Source organism: Syngnathus acus, chromosome 20 (assembly GCF_901709675.1).
Source record: "Syngnathus acus chromosome 20, fSynAcu1.2, whole genome shotgun sequence".
In the NCBI taxonomy this organism is placed as follows: Eukaryota; Metazoa; Chordata; class Actinopteri; order Syngnathiformes; family Syngnathidae; genus Syngnathus; species Syngnathus acus.
This window is the reverse complement of record NC_051104.1, coordinates 1,214,248-1,228,127: the sequence shown is the minus strand read 5'-3', so window position 1 is coordinate 1,228,127 and position 13,880 is coordinate 1,214,248. Positions and strand designations below refer to the sequence as shown.

The 13,880-nt window shown below is 47.1% G+C and overlaps 2 protein-coding genes across 5 annotated transcripts; one reads left to right on the top strand and one right to left on the bottom strand.

Moving 5' to 3' along the window:
• Nucleotides 1–1,048: 1,048 nt before the first annotated feature.
• LOC119139491 (amyloid beta (A4) precursor protein-binding, family B, member 1 interacting protein) lies at nt 1,049–6,092 on the bottom strand. 2 transcript variants are annotated; one of them, XM_037280238.1, is made up of 13 exons: nt 5,879–6,092; nt 4,736–4,795; nt 4,521–4,611; nt 4,070–4,371; nt 3,732–3,809; nt 3,491–3,650; nt 3,085–3,206; nt 2,935–3,009; nt 2,679–2,822; nt 2,481–2,591; nt 2,276–2,374; nt 2,111–2,204; nt 1,049–2,037 (listed from the first exon to the last, which is right to left on the bottom strand). In XM_037280238.1, the coding sequence occupies exons 2-13, from the start codon at nt 4,793–4,795 to the stop codon at nt 1,238–1,240; spliced, it is 2,136 nt and encodes a 711-aa protein (XP_037136133.1). In that variant the 5' UTR covers nt 5,879–6,092; the 3' UTR covers nt 1,049–1,237. The 2 variants fall into 2 exon arrangements, with proteins under 2 accessions (XP_037136133.1, XP_037136134.1); XM_037280239.1 differs by having other exon boundaries at nt 4,070–4,326.
• A 76-nt stretch (nt 6,093–6,168) lies between these two features.
• Nucleotides 6,169–12,620, top strand: si:ch211-37e10.2. Of its 3 annotated transcripts, XM_037280200.1 has the most exons (6): nt 6,169–8,171; nt 8,405–8,899; nt 9,057–9,427; nt 9,497–9,613; nt 9,987–10,053; nt 10,126–12,620. In XM_037280200.1, the coding sequence occupies exons 1-6, from the start codon at nt 8,006–8,008 to the stop codon at nt 11,667–11,669; spliced, it is 2,760 nt and encodes a 919-aa protein (XP_037136095.1). In that variant the 5' UTR covers nt 6,169–8,005; the 3' UTR covers nt 11,670–12,620. The 3 variants fall into 3 exon arrangements, with proteins under 3 accessions (XP_037136095.1, XP_037136094.1, XP_037136096.1); XM_037280199.1 differs by having other exon boundaries at nt 9,057–9,613; XM_037280201.1 differs by having other exon boundaries at nt 6,169–8,899; nt 9,057–9,613.
• The last annotated feature ends 1,260 nt before the right edge of the window (nt 12,621–13,880 follow it).

The following is a 13,880-nucleotide window of genomic DNA, read 5'->3' as shown; positions in this document are numbered from 1 at the left end:
CCTTCTACTTGAACATCTCACGACCAACATCTACAAAAGGTAACACACACTGCTTTTTATTCGGTTTTGCATGAAGGTCTTGCCTCTGGTGGCGAGACTGGGTCAAAGCTAGTAAAAAAAAAAGTGTTCAAAGGCTGCTTTAAGTCTTGAGCTGAGAGTTGTCCATCATTCACTACTGTGGACACAAGCGTCACAAGAATGTGACTAGACATTTTGGCCTTACTATACATGGTCTTTTTTTCTTCTCTTTTAAAAAAAAAAAAGTCTTACACAGTTTGGCCTTTACAGAAGAGGATTAGGGCCAGGGATAATTTCCATAGTGGATGTGAAAGGTATTTTCAAAAGTCAAGGAGTTTGTTGTTGTTTGTGCCCACTAGGAGGCGCTGCTGTATGGCATCTTGAGGCAGCCATTTCTAACAAGCTTCAGCAAGGCGGACGAGGCGGACAAAACATTGCTGGTTTTCTCAGAATTCTGACTTTAAAGTTTAAAGTCAGAATTGTGAGAAAAAAAGTCAGAATCCTGTCACCCCCCTTTTTTTTCTTCACTGGCCCTAATCCTCTTCCGTATTTACACACTAAAAGTATGTTGCAAAAAAATATACCTACAACATAACATATATTTTATTTACACCTTATTAGATTCAGGCTGTTGATGATTACTTTTTCACAAATTTACAATTCATTTACCACCCCACAAAAAAATACTTACGTGAGTGTCAAATGATCATTGGCCGAAAATAATGATTCGACTATTTTGTCATTTTTATAATTTTATGTATGTATACTTTTAAAAAGAATTCTATGTCCGGTTGTATATTGATAATGTAACATTAATATTTTATATTACAAATAAATTAAAAATTATTATATTTATACTTATCTATATTTGCCATCATTTTATATACATAAATATATATATATATATATATATTTTTTTTTCATATTTTAGTTTTTATCCTAATATTTTAGTATTTTTTTTTAGTAGTAGCCTCATATTTTGGGGAGGTACTTACCCACAATGTCATGCTTTGACTCATGCCAGTCCCAATAGTTATTCCACGTTTTTTTATTCATCACTGAAATATAATGTTATTTACAATTTTTTTTTTTTTTTTTAAGATTCAGCATTTGTTTTTAAAGACTAATTACACCCCTGTAAACCTGACGATGGACTATATACACATCTTGCAAACATGATTGGCTTCAAGTGCTAAATGGCTGAACCCAAATTGTAAACTTAATTAATGGGGTCACGCTTCTTGTGCATGGCCCGCATAAGTTCGGACATGAAGTCACCTCCACCACCTCCATCTCCTCCACCTCCACCCCCAGGAAGAGAAGGTGTAGTCCTCTTAGGCGGAGGCGGTGGCATCTTCTTCACCGACCCGGAAGGCCTCATCTGCGATTTTTGGGGGGCGGCGGAGGCCGTTATAAGAGGCGGTGGTGGAGGCGGAGGTGGCGCCCCGGTGAGCGGAGGTGGTAAAAATCCTGGATCAGAAGGTGGTGGCGGCAGGTTCGTGGTCTTCAAACTCGGAGGAGGCGGCGGTAGAGTCTTCCAGTTAGGCGGGGGATGTGGTAGGGTCTTCACGGGTGGCGGAGGAGGTGGTAGCGAGCCAAAATTGGATGCCGGAGGAGGCGGCGGGAGAAAGTCCGGCGGGGAGTCATCGACGGGTGGTGGAGGGGGAGGGGGAAGGTCATCTTCGGCAGGGGGAGGCGGCGGGAAGTTGGTCGGTAGACGTCGCATTTGGTGGAAAGGTTTGGGGGAAGATTTGGCTTGGAGAGGAGGAGGAGGAGGAGGAGGAGGAGGACAAGGGAAGCTGAGGTTCGGAGCTGGTGGAGGGGGAGGCGCAGGGGGGAGTGCTCCTCCTAGTGGTGGAGGTGGTGGGGGAAGGGCTCCACCTAATTGGGGAGGTGGTGGGGGGAGAGTTCCCCCAAGTGTGGGAGGCGGTGGGGGGAGGTTTCCGCCTAGTGGGGGAGGAGGCGGTGCGGGTGGGATGTTGTTTGCGTGTCCGTTAGCGACCTGGCTTTCGAATTTGTCTGTGAACACACAAAACACTTTGAAAGGTGACCCATGCGCATTTTGTGTGTGTGTGTGTTTGCGTGTGTTTACTTTGGCTTGACGTAACACTGCAGCTGGCCCATGTGGAACCGATGGCCACCCTCTTCTCGGCCGTTTTGAAGTTCTCATACAAATTGGAGCCGTACTGCAAGGCACACGTTTCATGTGTCTTCACTTCGATTATGATGACATCATCGTCATCCTAAAAACAAATACCTTTGCAATGCGTATTCCGGTGACCCACAGGTTCATGGTCCAGGCGTCGTCGCAGCACAAGTACTTGATGTACTCAGAGTCCTTCTGGATCTGAGGATGCTAAACACACAAACAATCTTAACACAAAGCACTAGAAGAAAAAAAATGACTCAATACTTCGCCGAGCCAACAGGAATACATTTTTGTCGCAAGTATGTTGTCTTACTTTGAGCACAAAGCAAAAGTCACTGGGCGCTTTGTATTTGGCTCTGAAATCTTTTCCATAGTAAACGTTGACGTTGTCAAACTGCACGAAGCACACCAGGTCACGAGACGACTGAGAAGAAAAGACAACAGCTACATGTAATCAAATGTTATCAAAATCCCTCCTGGGGTACTCGATTAATCGATTTCAAACCCTGACCTTGGTCTTGCCTTTGGGCACGTAATAAATCCCGGAGGCTCTGAGCTGGAAGAGGCGGGGCTTCCATGACTTCTTGCCGTCCTCTTTGAGGTGCACCACGCCCTCCAGGTCAGGCACCATGATGGATGTCCCACAGAAGTTCTCCTGGGAGGGGTGACGAATGTCCGTTTTGGGTCAAGAATTTACTTGTAATAATCTCAGAGTGAAAAGAATACATTTCGGGCTTATAATTGCGGTCAAAATGAAAACAGTGCACCTTGATCAAGATCTCCTTGTCTTTGTCCTTCATGTCTTTCAAAGTCTTCTTGTCCTTCTTCCACAAGTAGAATTTCTGCACACAGAGGAGACTCAGTCGAAGCAAGAGAGATGGAGCAATCTACTCGCTCCGTTGATCGATTGTACTGACCTGAGGGTTTTTGAAGACTTCGTACTTGTCTGGGCTCTCCTGAAAGAGGATCTGGTTCTCGCTGTCCCTGATCCAGGACAGTAGAGGCTCAACCAGGTTTTCATGGTCTTCAAAAGTCCTTTCTAGCGCCACAAAAACATTTCAATCAGCGCCACGTTTCAATCAGGTGTGTTGAAGGAGGGAGACAACTAAAACGTTCCCTTCAAGGACCAAAGTTTTCCGACCATGCTAACTCAATGCTCAATGTAACACGTCAGCATAGCTAAATTTAACAATCATGCGGGCGAGACGGAAACTCTCATTTCCTCATTTTCTTTTCACCTGCTTGTGGGGGCATCAAAAAATAAATAAGCGGTAGTAAATGATAGCTAGCGTTAGCGCTAATGGGACCGTATAATCTCCTGACCGAGCTGCAGTTCTGCGTTGGTCTCGCACAGGCTCCAGTCCACGTTGCAGTCGCAGTATGTCTTCTCAAAGAGGTTGTCCAACACTTCTCTCACGTTCTGCCTCTCATCCACCATCAAGGTTTTGGAGCTGCCGTCGTTCATGCGCACCTTCACCACTAGCTAAAGCACACAAACTAAGCAACCAAACTAAACTTTTTTTTTTAATATATATATAATGTTTGACATCATTGCCTGTTTCACCTTTTTGACTTTAGCTTCTTTGAGCTTCTCCAGAGCCAGCTTGATTTTGTCAGCCTTGATCTGGGCCTCAATCTCCTCCTATGGAGCCATCAAAACACAATCATAGAATATACAGTAATATATGAGCCTTATGTAAAACCCCAACCAGTCCTAGTCAGAAATCCCATTTTTCATCAAGTTATCATGAATGGAACAGCTTTCCTACTAGATCTCATGTACTCATTCACTCCCATTGACGGATCTAGACGTCCTAGATTAATTTACCCTGGGTTGGCGGTGAATACGTCAACTGCAATGTAAATTTAAAGAAAAAAAAGCATAAGCTGTTGCGGACTCACCATCGAAGGTTTGCTCGATTGCGGGGGTGGAGGCGGCAATATGGAGGCGGTGGATGAGGAGGAGGTGGCGGACGAGTCGCTGGAGGTCGACAGGCTGGAGGAGGGCGGGCGGGCGATCGGGGGCGGCGGAGGCTCAGGCTGAGGCTCCTTCAGAGGCCCAACCTGGGCTGCCAACTTCTCCTCTGTGGCGTTGAGGTCGGCCACCAGGTCGGCCATCAGGGCATCCAAATCAACGTCCTCCAGCTCATTCAGGGACACTGGTTGGAAGTCACAGCAGACGTTTCGCATATAATATCCACCACCTATTGTGATGAGGGAACCGACCTCAGTTAACCTTTTATTATTATTATCTTTGTTTAATCAGTACGCCTGCCACACATTTGCTGTTTTTTTTGTCATGCCGATGTTGTGCAGGTGAACAAATACAGAACGACAATGAACACGACGTCACCATTGAGGTCCGTGAAGTCCATGGAGGGGTTGACTTCCTGCTCAGGTTTGGGTGGAGATGGGTGGGTCGGCACAGCTTCTTGTCCCAGACTCTGCCAGGGGGAGAAAACCAGTCCGTCTGTGTTTTACAGAACAATGCGAATGCGCTCAAGCGTTCCATGGCGCTTTTTTTTAACTCATTCGCTATTGTCATGGTGACAAGGGGGCGGGACTCACCTGTGTCAGGAGGTCCATCTCACCCAGCATTTCGCTGAACATGGCATCAATGTCGTCCATCTGTCATAGACAAATCAAGATAAGGTTGGCAGAAGGCCAAATTAACTTGACACATGTTTATGTATTTTAGACATTTTGTGACAAGTGATATAAAATAGCCGGCAGGGCGTTAGCATGTTAGTTGTTTTTAATGACCTGCGGCCCTGTTTTTTTTCTCACTATCTCTCGTCTCGGCTTGTTTAGTCTTGCTGTCACTTTTACTTGAGAAGAAGCCAAAGCAATCATTTGAAAGCAAAGGTATTCATCTCAAGTATATACACAGTCCTTTCCAATTCTCACGGGTACATGCTTGCCTTTAGCTTAGCGACCATTTCACACCAAAGGTTCTTCACCTCTGCGAAGAGGAAGTGGTCGTACTTTAGTGTTCGCTATGTTGTAAAGCTAAAGGAAATGACATCAACATCAAGCTAGTGGTGCGAAAAAACAATGTACAAATAGTTGATTGTCTCTTATGTCCCTTTTTTAAGTATCTGTAGTTTACTAAGGATTTATTTAAATTTTATTCCACCAATTTTCCACTTTCTAACGGTGTCCTAATATTTTTGTCCGTTCCCTTCACTTGCAGCCAGTGAGCCAAACAACTTTTTAGTATGGCAGATTTTATTTTACCTGCCGTTGTCTCCTCACAATATTGGGTCGCTTTCCGGCTCAGAAATATGCAACGCGTTACCTATTATCAAATAATACAACACGAAAGAAAACAAATCGCCTCTGGTATCGAGAACTTGACTGAGCCGTGTTGGCAACGAGCAGCAGTGAGATAGCATTAAATATGCTCAATGTGATTTCAGCGTATGATTTAATATGATAGATGATATGATGATATGTATGATAGATTTAACAAGCAGTTTTGTGATTTAATTTCAGGAATCAATTGTCGCGCACACACAGACAGACTACACAACACATCTCCAAAAACTCGAAACAACGTCAGGTTCCTTTTGATAGAAAATTCTCTCCGATTTTATTTCCATCTAGTTTTGACATCGACTGATCCACTGTCACCAATTCAAAATTGTGGCAGTAAAAGAAAGCAGAAAGCAGAAGTGCTAAAAGTGTGAACAACAAATCACTTTAACTCACCTTTTCCAATGTGTGTGTGTGTCTGTACAATATATAAATAAAAATATCCTTCAAGAAAAATGTTTTATCGACACAAAAAAAAAAACGTTATCCAGCAAAACAAGGCCGTTAGATAGCAGCGAGCAGTTTTTTGGGCGTGTTGACGAGCGTTGACTCATCTACTGCTTCTTTCTTTTTTTTTTGACAATCTCCTTCCTGCCCAATGCGGAAGTTCACGTCCAGACCTGTCGCCGCATTCCTGCACAACACTTTCACAACACTCGTGTCTGGGCCCGCGACCAACCCGCAGCCTGTTCAGAGCGCTCCACCAACAATGCCAAGTGTCGCTGTTAATCATTGACCTTAGTTAAATATTGATTTGCACAATCTGCAGATTTGCCAATACGCAGCGGATGCGACTAGCACCGCCTACGCGTAGCATGAACTTTGCTAGCATGTGCTGTCGAGGCTCCACATGCAGCATATTATACTCTATTACTTTGATTGAACCACAAAAAGGCCAAAGGCCTCTCGTCCCCTGATGAACGAGGCCGGTTCTGCAGCCAAAATTTCCTCCATTAGCGCCAATACTTCATCCATTTAACACCCTGATAAATGCTCGGAGGCAGACTGCAAATGTCACAGCGAGGGTGGTCCGAACAATAAAATCTCTTTTTAGCTCAACAGATTTATTCATTAGAAGCATTTGAAGTGAAGCGCTAGTTACTGTGGCTTTCAAGGAGCCAAACAACGCAACCTACTGGTGCTTTTTTTGAAGGCCAGATGGCAAGCTGTGAGACTGCATGCTTCAAGAACCATTCAATCCAGCCGCACTTGGAAATGACTTTTTAGTTTGCTTTCAAAGAAATAAAACGGGCCACTAATGGCAAAAGCAGCGGGGAGCCTGCGAGACAATATGCCATTTTGTCAGAGTGTGATGTGAAACACGGGGCGTCGACACACAGGCCCTTCTGCATTGAACTCAGTGGGCAGCTACTACATAAGCGTGGTGAAAACCACAACCCGAGTTTGGCTCCATTCATTCCCGCAGTCGAGGGAAGACGGAGAAACAGCCCTGCGGGGGTCGTATACCTGACATCAGTCCTCACATTTATTGGTCTGGTTGAATATTTTGTGTTTAATTTCATTGTTGCCTTAAGTCAGCTTTCCACTAAACTTCAAATGGAATTGAAAAATAACCAACTCGAAGCGGGCATACCTTATTTGGAATAGCCATCTTTAGTTTCCTCAAAGTAACGTTATAGGCTAGTCTCCTATTTCTTGACAGTGAGCATAAAAACAGATGCTCAGGAGAATAATGGGTTTAATTGTATTTAAAGCGCTTGGGAGTCGTAAAACATTCTTAAAAATGTTTTTATACATCAAGGACGGGTGGCTCTGAAACATATACGGCATGATAAATGTGGGGGAGGGAAGTTGTGCCCGGCGTACTTTCTCAAAAAACATCTTAAGCGGAATTTCTTAAAATCCCAAAAGTCCTTTTGCGTTCCTGCCTCATGCCATAGTTCGACATGTATCTGTAGGTGTTGACAACACTTTGGTGACTGGTGGGCTTTGAGGACCAGCAGCTGTCTCAACATTCAGAGGCTGCTCAAAAAGGCAAGAAGAATAAAACACAAGTCAGGGAGGAGGGGGGCAAAGGTCACAGGAAAGTCAACAAGTGAGCCAAATTGAAAGTGACAGTCATCTGGGAAAAGACAACCAAACACACAGACATAGCAAGCGCTGGCCTTAAATGATCTATTTTTCTAGTTAGCTAGCAAGAAATATGCACTTCAACTGTTTATGCCACATTGTTTATCTAACTTTGTCTACCAAAGCAAATTTTCTTAAGCTAGCGCTTCACTTTGTCTTTGCTTGTTAGCACAAATAAGTTTGGCTCGTTAGCGGTGTAGCCCCCCCCATTTTTCTATTAAGGCTAGTTAGCTCCAAGTAGCAACACCCTGTAGCTAATTAAGTTAGTTAACTCCTCAAAAGCACTAAAATTTGTTGTCAGCTAGTCTCTGTAATGTACGTAATGTGATGTCATTTATATGAATCAAGTCTACTCCCCCTCCAGGAGGGATTTGGATCCTGGTTGCTGGTAGCAATCGGCAGGCGAAGGGTTAACAGACGCCGTGAAACCTGATGCTAATTAAGCTCCAGGAATGCCATCATCACATCCAGACAGCTCAAAGGGGCTCTGGCTGGAGAGCTGGCTGGCTGGATGGATGGCGTGTGCGCGGGATGTTATATTTCACACTTCACACTTTGAACAAAGAAGCTGGACAAGACGGTAAAGAGCGAAAACCAGGTCAGAGTTGAGTTTTGGCTCCTTTTGAAGCCATAGTGCTGTTTTGTTGTTGTTGTTGCGGGGGATACAAAGGTTCCCAGGGTTTCTTTTCATTTGTCTCGCAAAGGAGAAATTTGTCTTGGAGTAAAAAGGGACAGCTGGCGACATAAAGACAACCAATCAAACATCACCGTCACATATAAATATTATCATACATATTTATTCATCCTCGTAAATCCATATCACTATTATAGAAGGCAAGATGTTGTTGACATCATCGGCGCTGTTGCTCCTGGTCCTTGCGTCTGTGCGCGCTGACTGGTGCAAGGGGGCTCACTGCGCGGGTTCTAGCACCGGAGACCCGCGACCGTGCACCGGCGACCACTGTCCCTCAGGCAGGTCGAACAGACATTCCCGTCACGCCCCCTCCATGGGATCTCCCCGTCTGAGAAGCACCACCACAGAAGGCGTCCCTTTGTGCACCGACGGCGACTGCGCAAGGGTGCCCGAGACAAGAAACCAAACGCGGAACTGCAAAGGGTTAGAGTGCAGATTCCCTTTGCGGAAAGGGCGCCCCAGGGACACCGGGGAGAGCTCCCCGCCGTCCCCTGGAGCCGAGCAGCTCCCTCTGGTTCGTCTGGCTGACCGGGCTGCGCAGTTCCTGGGGGACTTCCCCGAGTTTGGCTCCCCGTCTTCAGAACTTGGTGGTGCACCACTGGGGCTCCAGCTCACCTGTGATGTCAAACCAGGTCAGCATTGACTTTTTAATTCGTGCAATATTCTTATTTTCACTTCGATATAAGACCGAAACTGGGTTTCAGTTTCTCGTTACAAAATTCACCCCCTATAGTATGAAGAAGAATATGTAATTTCACAGCCCTCCTTAAACTATGATTCTTTCTCCAGGAGAAAATGAAGTCCCTTCAGAGGACGCCCTGATCCTCCACCTCCAGCTGGCCAAGGGTCAGGAGAAGCTGGTGGAGGCTCTGCGGGCGCAGCAAGTGCTCATCAGCGAGCTGCAACAGAAGCTGGCCGACCAGCAAGAGGCACTCCTGTCGCAGCAGCGCGACATCTTGACACAACACCATCGTATGTACGAGCAGATAGACACAGTCAAGGTCCAGTATGGCCTCCTGGCGGACGTGCTCAAGCAGGCGTCCTTCCAGGGTCTGCAGGAGGAACTGCAGAGCTACTTCCAGAGCCACCTCTCGGGCCTCCAAAATCAGGCCCGCAGCCATCTGCACAATGGCGTCCATAAGATGGACACGGACACGAAGGTGATGGACGTAGTCGGCGAAGCTAATTTGCCACAGCTGCTGATGGGGGGGTGCCCCTCTGCCTGCCAGCCGGACCACTACTGCGACTTCCAGAGTGATCCGCCACAGTGCCACAAGTGCACCATGTGTCCACCGGGATTTTTCCTCATTTCACAGTGCTCACCCACCATGGACACCATGTGCCAGGTAACCTTCAAGACAAACCTCCAGCAAGTCTTTAAAAAATAACATATGTCTGTTAGGGGTCAGTCGACATTGTTGCTGACCGACACACAATCAGGTTGAAAGAATGAAAATAGTTGGCTAAGTCTTGTTGTGGTTTGACACTAGTTTCAGAGCCTACCATACCTAAATTTAGTTTTGATTCAAGCGACAAAGTTTTGCCCCTTTCAAGTGGGAATTTCCCTCGACAAAAATAGTCACCCAGTTTTCCAGGTTTGAAAACAAACTTTGCATACCAATAGTTTCCTTAGTGGAGTAAGTTCAGCAGTCATGGAAATAAGACTTAAACACTTGTGTCCCTCTTGGTAATGCCGACTCTTAACGGTTTGCTTCACAGGATCGAGATGAATGTTTTGAGCTAGCAAACATCTGCGGGGAGCGTGTCAAGTGTCTGAACACTCCAGGTTTGTGTACTGCCCTCAATCACCAGCAACTGTTTTCTGATGACTTGATGCTACTTTCTCCTGCCGGCTCAGGAGGCTTCCGGTGTCTGGGTGTGTCTCAGAGAGAAGCAGAGACGGGCTTGTGCGGCCACGACTACTTTTACAACCAAGAGCTCCAGGAGTGTCAGGCCTGCTCTGACTGCGAAGGCGATCCTGTGGCCGTCCCTTGCACGACACTCACCGACTCTGTCTGTGGCTCTGCCTCTGCGGCTCGTCTCTCCTCCTCCTGGAGCGCCAGTGTCACTGTCCCCTCTTGCGGGAACTCTGGAAGTCAGATCTTCACTGGGCTTCAGCTGAGCCTGCGAGGCAAGGAGCGCAGTGATCTTGTGTCCAGCAATGGTGGCCTGATGACAATACTGCAGCACGGGCTGCTGTGGCTGGACCACAACTTTGCCATGAAGCACAGCTGCAGGAACTTCCTTCAGCTGGGCTTGAGGTTCAACGCCAGCCAGGAAGAGGAAGGTCGGGAAGTCAGTGGGGTGCGTGTGGAGCAGCCTGAAGGCAAGTACTTGCAGGGTGTGAGCATCAGCGCCGGGGTGGAGGTGGAGCCTAGCGACACCCTGAGTCTTCTTCTGAGGAGCCCCAACCAGCACTGCAACCGGAGCAAAGACCTCCACGTCTATGACATGTCGGCGCCTACGTTCAGCTTGCTCTGGTTGTCGCATGACACGGGTGCCGTGGCCATGACCGCCGAGATGTCGCTGCTAGCGCACTATCAGTCCAGCTACCGCCCGACATTTCGTGTGCGCTCATTGTCAGACCCTTACATGATAGGTTTGACGCACGACAATCGCGGTGTGCGCTTCACGGAGAGCGGTGTGGTCAAGTTTGTCCTCCAGCAGGCGCTCTACGCCATGGGACACACTTGCGTCCGCGAGGGCTTCTTCCTGCTCGCCTACACAAGCCGCAATGGCACAGGTCAGGAGGTCATGCGGGCCTTCAAGACAGGCGTGAACTACAGGGACACCTCCATCACGCTGGCGGGCGCCGTGGCCGTGGGTGGCGGCGACACGCTCAGCTTTGAGATCACGACACCGCCGCAGTGTAACGTCCGCTACTTTGGGGACGGCACCGGCATCAGCATGCTCAGCCTGGTCTGGATCCCCTCAGCTGTCTCTTCCTCGTTGACAGCCACGGTGGCCAAGGTAGGCCTCCCTTTTGGCGCGGTCCGCAACAAGCCACTCACCTTCCAGCAGATTTCTCCAGACTCACCGCAGATTCGCCTGGCCGGCTCCGGCGAACCAAACAGCCGCAAGACCTTTGTATTCCTGGAAGATGGGACCGTTAACATTGCCTTAAACCTGAGACTCATCCACTCATGTAACGTCTTGAAGGTGACCCTCCAACGGGCCGGTAGTCCGGGTCTAGGTGCGGGCAGGCTAGCTGGTCCCGTGGCTCAGCAGGTTTCGGGACACATACTGGAGGGCAGCGAGTGGGCCAGCGTGGGCCTGAGGGCCTCCTTCCAGGTCCACAATGGGACCATCGTCTACAGCACCCTGGACTGCATCCGCGGACGCATCAACCAGATCTCGCACGAGGGCGGCACCAACATCTCCATCCTTTGGGTTGCCGCGTGAGCCAGGGCAGAGATACTTTCTTTTTGCACAAGGTTGACTTACTAGTAGGATAAAGGTGAATTGATCCAGGCCCTAATATTCCACAAATGTTCAATGGAAGAAACTGGACTCATCTTGGTTTTTGAAGACACTTCACTTTTAATCAGAAACGCTTCTTCAGTTCTCTGTGAATCTATTCATGTCTCCAAGGGAACTCTACACCTAAGATTTGTTGACTCAGCTCCTTCCGCTTGAATCATTCACCTCCCAGCCATCCCCAGTCACCACAGGTGAACCCCAAGGCTCTGTTCTGAGGCCCCTACTTTTTATCACATCTTTCTACTTGGCATAATCCTTCATAAATTTCTTTCTTGGCTGTCAGATAACACCCAACTCTATCATTCCAGCAAACACAACTTATCTCTGCCGTCCTTGTTTAGTCCAAACTGTCTCAAACTTAACCAGATTCCTTCTAATTGTGTCCAAATTCCATACTTGCCAAGTTGCGGGTATTGTCATGTTTTTACAATGTCCTTTTTTTGTTTAGAATTTACTGTGAAAGTGCTGCTTTGTTTAGTTTTCCCTGGCGTATTTTGGCTAGTTGAGCAGTGTCCAAATTCTCTCATGGAGTGTTTGTGTTTTGCAAGGTATGGAATATGACAGGTACTCCATATTTTTGCTCTGATGTATGTTTGTATGATTATTATTGCTTAAATACATGAGTATATACGTTTTTTGTCAACCATCTTTTTATTGTTTTTACGCAGGATCCAAAACATTGATTTACAACAAGAGACAAATATGTATTTTGTTCCTGTGGGCATATTGACATTTTATATCTGTTGTTGAGCAACACATTAAGGGAATATGCAAATGAGCTTCATCTACCTTAAGGATGCCTTTGAGTGTATTGTTTAGCATCCCATGTGTGTTTGAAAGGCCAAAATAAAGAAGCGGTATATTTTTCGCACAGAGCTGTTCACGCAGTGGCTCCTCCGAATGCGAATCACGACTTTTATTTTCCGAGTTGTAATCGCAGACGTGACTCATCCCGACATGTGGACGCAATTAGAAAGCAAGCAGTGGCTGTCAAAAGGAGTGCAAAGAGCTGGAGGTGGAAGTAATTCTCTCATTTTTTAGACTTGGGACTTGAATGGCTAAAACCTCAAACAAAGACTCCACTTAATTTTGTTTTTGCGATATTTCATCATAGTTTCAGCAAAGCTCCCGAAGCCAAAGGAAACAGTTAAAGGCCACAGAGGAGTGTGACTTACTCACACCTCCAGAGTAGGTACCTGGACACCACCACCCGCCTCTTATTTCAACGTTGACATGCTCTCGCCAGCAAACTGGGAACGATCATGTCAAAAAGAAGGTAGTAGACAAAAGTTTTAGATTCTTTGGGCTGCCCAGATTGAAAGCAGCTGTACCAGATGTGAAGTGCCAGACGGGGACGTGATGATAGAGGGAATGAACATTAGGAAGATCACGTGTTCAATTGGAAAGTCGTTCTTCAGTCTTTCTCCCGGAACTTCTCTTACAAATTGTGAGCTAGCAGTGCCCCCTAGTGTGTGTGCGCGCGTGTGTGTGTGGGTGCGTGAGTGTGTGCGCGTGAGCGCGTGTGCACTCGGACACATTCGACAGACAGACACAGAGAGAGAGACAGACAGAGAGAGAGAGAGAGTCAGAGAGAGAGACAGACAGAGAGACAGAGAGAGACAGAGAGAGAGACAGACAGAGAGAGAGAGACAGAGAGAGAGAGACAGAGAGAGACAGAGACAGAGAGAGAAACAGAGACAGAGAGACAGAGAGACGGAGACAGAGAGACAGAGACAGAGAGACAGAGAGACAGAGAGAGAGACAGAGAGACAGAGAGAGAGAGACAGAGAGAGAGAGAGACGGAGACAGAGAGACAGAGACAGAGAGACAGAGAGAGACATAGAGACAGAGAGAGAGAGACAGAGAGAGAGAGAGACAGAGAGAGAGACCGAGAGACAGACAGACAGAGAGAGATCGAGAGAGAGAGAGAGAGAGAGAGAGAGAGAGAGAGAGAGAGAGAGAGAGACAGAGAGAGAGACAGAGAGACAGAGACAGAGAGAAACAGAGACAGAGAAAGAGAGAGACAGAGAGACAGAGACAGAGAGACAGAGAGAGAGAAAGAGCGAGAGAGAGACAGAGAGACAGAGAGAGACACAGAGAGACAGAGACAGAGTGAAAGAGAGACAGAGAGAC

Bases quoted from the DNA above. Each gene is read 5' to 3' on its own strand.
- LOC119139491 (XM_037280238.1), bottom strand. From the start codon at position 4,795: ATGGACGACATTGATGCCATGTTCAGCGAAATGCTGGGTGAGATGGAC. The intron at 2,375-2,480 runs GTAAGACAACAT...TTGTGTGTTTAG, and splicing joins ACTTTTGCTTTGTGCTCAAA to CATCCTCAGATCCAGAAGGA. The intron at 2,038-2,110 runs GTAAACACACGC...GTGTGTTCACAG, and splicing joins CAGTGTTACGTCAAGCCAAA to ACAAATTCGAAAGCCAGGTC.
- si:ch211-37e10.2 (XM_037280199.1), top strand. From the start codon at position 8,006: ATGCTAATTAAGCTCCAGGAATGCCATCATCACATCCAGACAGCTCAA. The intron at 8,172-8,404 runs GTCAGAGTTGAG...TCACTATTATAG, and splicing joins CGGTAAAGAGCGAAAACCAG to AAGGCAAGATGTTGTTGACA. The intron at 9,614-9,986 runs GTAACCTTCAAG...TTTGCTTCACAG, and splicing joins CCATGGACACCATGTGCCAG to GATCGAGATGAATGTTTTGA.